This window comes from Octopus bimaculoides, chromosome 23, assembly GCF_001194135.2.
Source record: "Octopus bimaculoides isolate UCB-OBI-ISO-001 chromosome 23, ASM119413v2, whole genome shotgun sequence".
Lineage (NCBI taxonomy): Eukaryota > Metazoa > Mollusca > Cephalopoda > Octopoda > Octopodidae > Octopus > Octopus bimaculoides.
In genome coordinates, this window is record NC_069003.1 from 34,471,501 (window position 1) to 34,473,987 (window position 2,487).

The window sequence follows — 2,487 nt, forward strand, 5'->3', positions numbered from 1 at the left end:
TATGTATATATATATATACTTACATACCAACCTAATATATATATAAATACATATGCATATATGAATATATACGTCTACATATATGTATGTATATGTATGTATGTATGCATATATATATATATATATATATGTGTGTGTGTGTGTGTGTGTGTGTGTGTGTGTATACACCTCTGCTCGCGCGCGCTTGTGCGTGCGTGTGTGCACAAATAATAAGAGAGACCTGGGTGTGATCATTATAGAAAACACATGGTCGTCTTGCTCAAAAGGATTTAAGCTTAAACTCCGAATTGCTCGTCCCGTCGCTGTCATGAGTGGCTATAAAAGAAATCCAATTTGAGCTGACATGGAGGTAATACTAGAGATAAACACAGTTAGGTTTGATAAAATTACATTTACATGGAGCGAGCGTATATAAGAATGTTGAATTCTACATACCTGAACACAGTTGCGTTGGCTTGCTTGGCGAAGAACCTCGGCAGTAGCATTTACAATCTTTGGCACGGTAACCACCGTTCGGACAAGTAGCTCTATTTGGGCAGCGACCTGGAAAATAATAAAAAGTGTATGTCAGACAGATTGCTCTGAGGATTGTATAGTGTTGTCATTTATGTTGTATATCCAGTTTGCTCTGAATGCACTCATACATGTATTTGTATTTACATATTTTTTTCATGTTTTACTTGTTTCTGTCATTAGACTGCGGCCTTGCTGGGGCACGGCCTTGTAGAGTGTGTGTATGCACGTGTGTATGTATGTGTATGTATGTATGTGTGCGCGTATGTGTATGTATGCATATGTGTATGTGGATGTTTGTGTATATATATGTATGTGTGTGTGTAAGTATGTGTATATATATATATATATGTGTGTGTGTGTGTGTGTGTGTGCAACTTTATGCCTGAATTTTATATGGAGATGTAATGACTTCATACTTACTGTCGCATGTGTACATAAGGTTGGCTAGTTTGATGTCTCTGAAGCTGAGGCCAGGAGATTTACCTATGACGTGCTGATAACTTCTATCTTTCGTCTGGATTGTCATTCGGCCATTTGAAGAGAATGCCTAAAACGAGAAAAAAAAATGTGTGTACTGGCACACATACACACACACACATATACATACATACATACATATCACCCACGTCATAAGCAGTTGTCTGAAAATGTCATCACGGTATTAACTACCGATGAGACATGTTATAGCTAGGACACTCTATAATGAGATCCATCAAAAGGATAACCTTGAGGACAAAGAAATAAGAACCCACGGTATGGTAGAAGCCATAGCCACTCATAATAAAAAGGAACATTGGTGGAATGTTCCAGTAAAGACCACGAAACAAATGTAAGCACAACAGACCTGATAGAATGATTCGGGATAGAGAAGAGAAACAGTGCTCAGTTGTAGAAATTAGCTTCCCAGAGGATGTTAGCATAAAGCTGAAGATCAGTGAAAATGAGAGCACCTATGCTGAACTATTGAGGAATCTGCTGTTACTCTATCCAGATTACAAGTGCAGGTTTATACCCATAATTATTGGGGCCCTGGGATATGTAACACACAACACGAATACCAATCCTGGGAAATTAGACTTCTCAAATCCTGAAAGGAGAAAGCTAATTCGAAGACTGCAGATCCAAGCCATCACTGGAACTGTAAAAACCTGTAAAACTTTCCTGAAGTTTATCATTTAAATATATATGAGAATGTCTAGATATGTAACATGGTGCACCAGCATGACCGCAGTCACTTGGCTGAAACACATAAATAAATAAAATATATAAATACATAAAACATACAAATCTGCACATACATACATACATACATACAAATAAAAATACCCTGTGTTGATATTGAAATTCCAATGAAGGTACCTTGGATCTAGGTTAGAAATCGGTTCTTTCTCTTTTGGCAAGAAATCTTGAAATAAACTGAATAATGACATACATACATGCATCGAAGAAAGAGCAAAAGATATACTAGTAAGTTTAGTTGCTGCCACTGGCCACTCCAAATTATGTTCCCTTGCTCATTTTAATTTTAATTATGCAAAATGCTCTGTCAATGTGCTGTAATCTTTTTCTATAAGTCTTAGTCTTTTGTCTGACAGGAGTCAAGTTAGGGCAACTACTGAGCTGATGATGACTATTAAGGCAGAAACATTTGTCCAAAGCTGTCCTTTTATTAAAAAAAATACAATAAAAAAACCAATACAAAAAACAAAAGATTTGTTTTTCCTATGTGACATGAAAATTATGGAAGATTCTTAATCTTTGTGGCAAGTTTTAGTTTCTTGTCTGGAGTCGATGACATTTGCCAACAGGCATTTATTTACTGTTTGTCGAAGCGAAGGTAATTTCAGTAAATCAAGCAATTATCTTTTTATCTTGTATAACATGAAATACATCTTTATTCGTCAAGTGTCTGTTATGTGGGTGTTTGAGAGAGAGAGAGAGAGAGAGAGAGAGAGAGAGAGAGAGAGAGAG

General features: G+C 36.5%; 1 protein-coding gene across 1 annotated transcript in view; it reads right to left on the reverse strand.

Annotated features, from left to right (window-relative positions):
- The window catches only part of LOC106871202 (uncharacterized), a 44,745-nt gene that overhangs the window by 37,948 nt on the left and 4,310 nt on the right, over positions 1-2,487 (reverse strand). Inside the window, exons 4-5 of the mRNA XM_052975962.1 lie at positions 937-1,063; positions 436-543 (exon numbers count right to left, since the gene is read on the reverse strand). Coding sequence (XP_052831922.1) covers positions 436-543; positions 937-1,063 — 235 coding nt within the window. The remainder of the gene's footprint in view (positions 1-435; positions 544-936; positions 1,064-2,487) is intronic.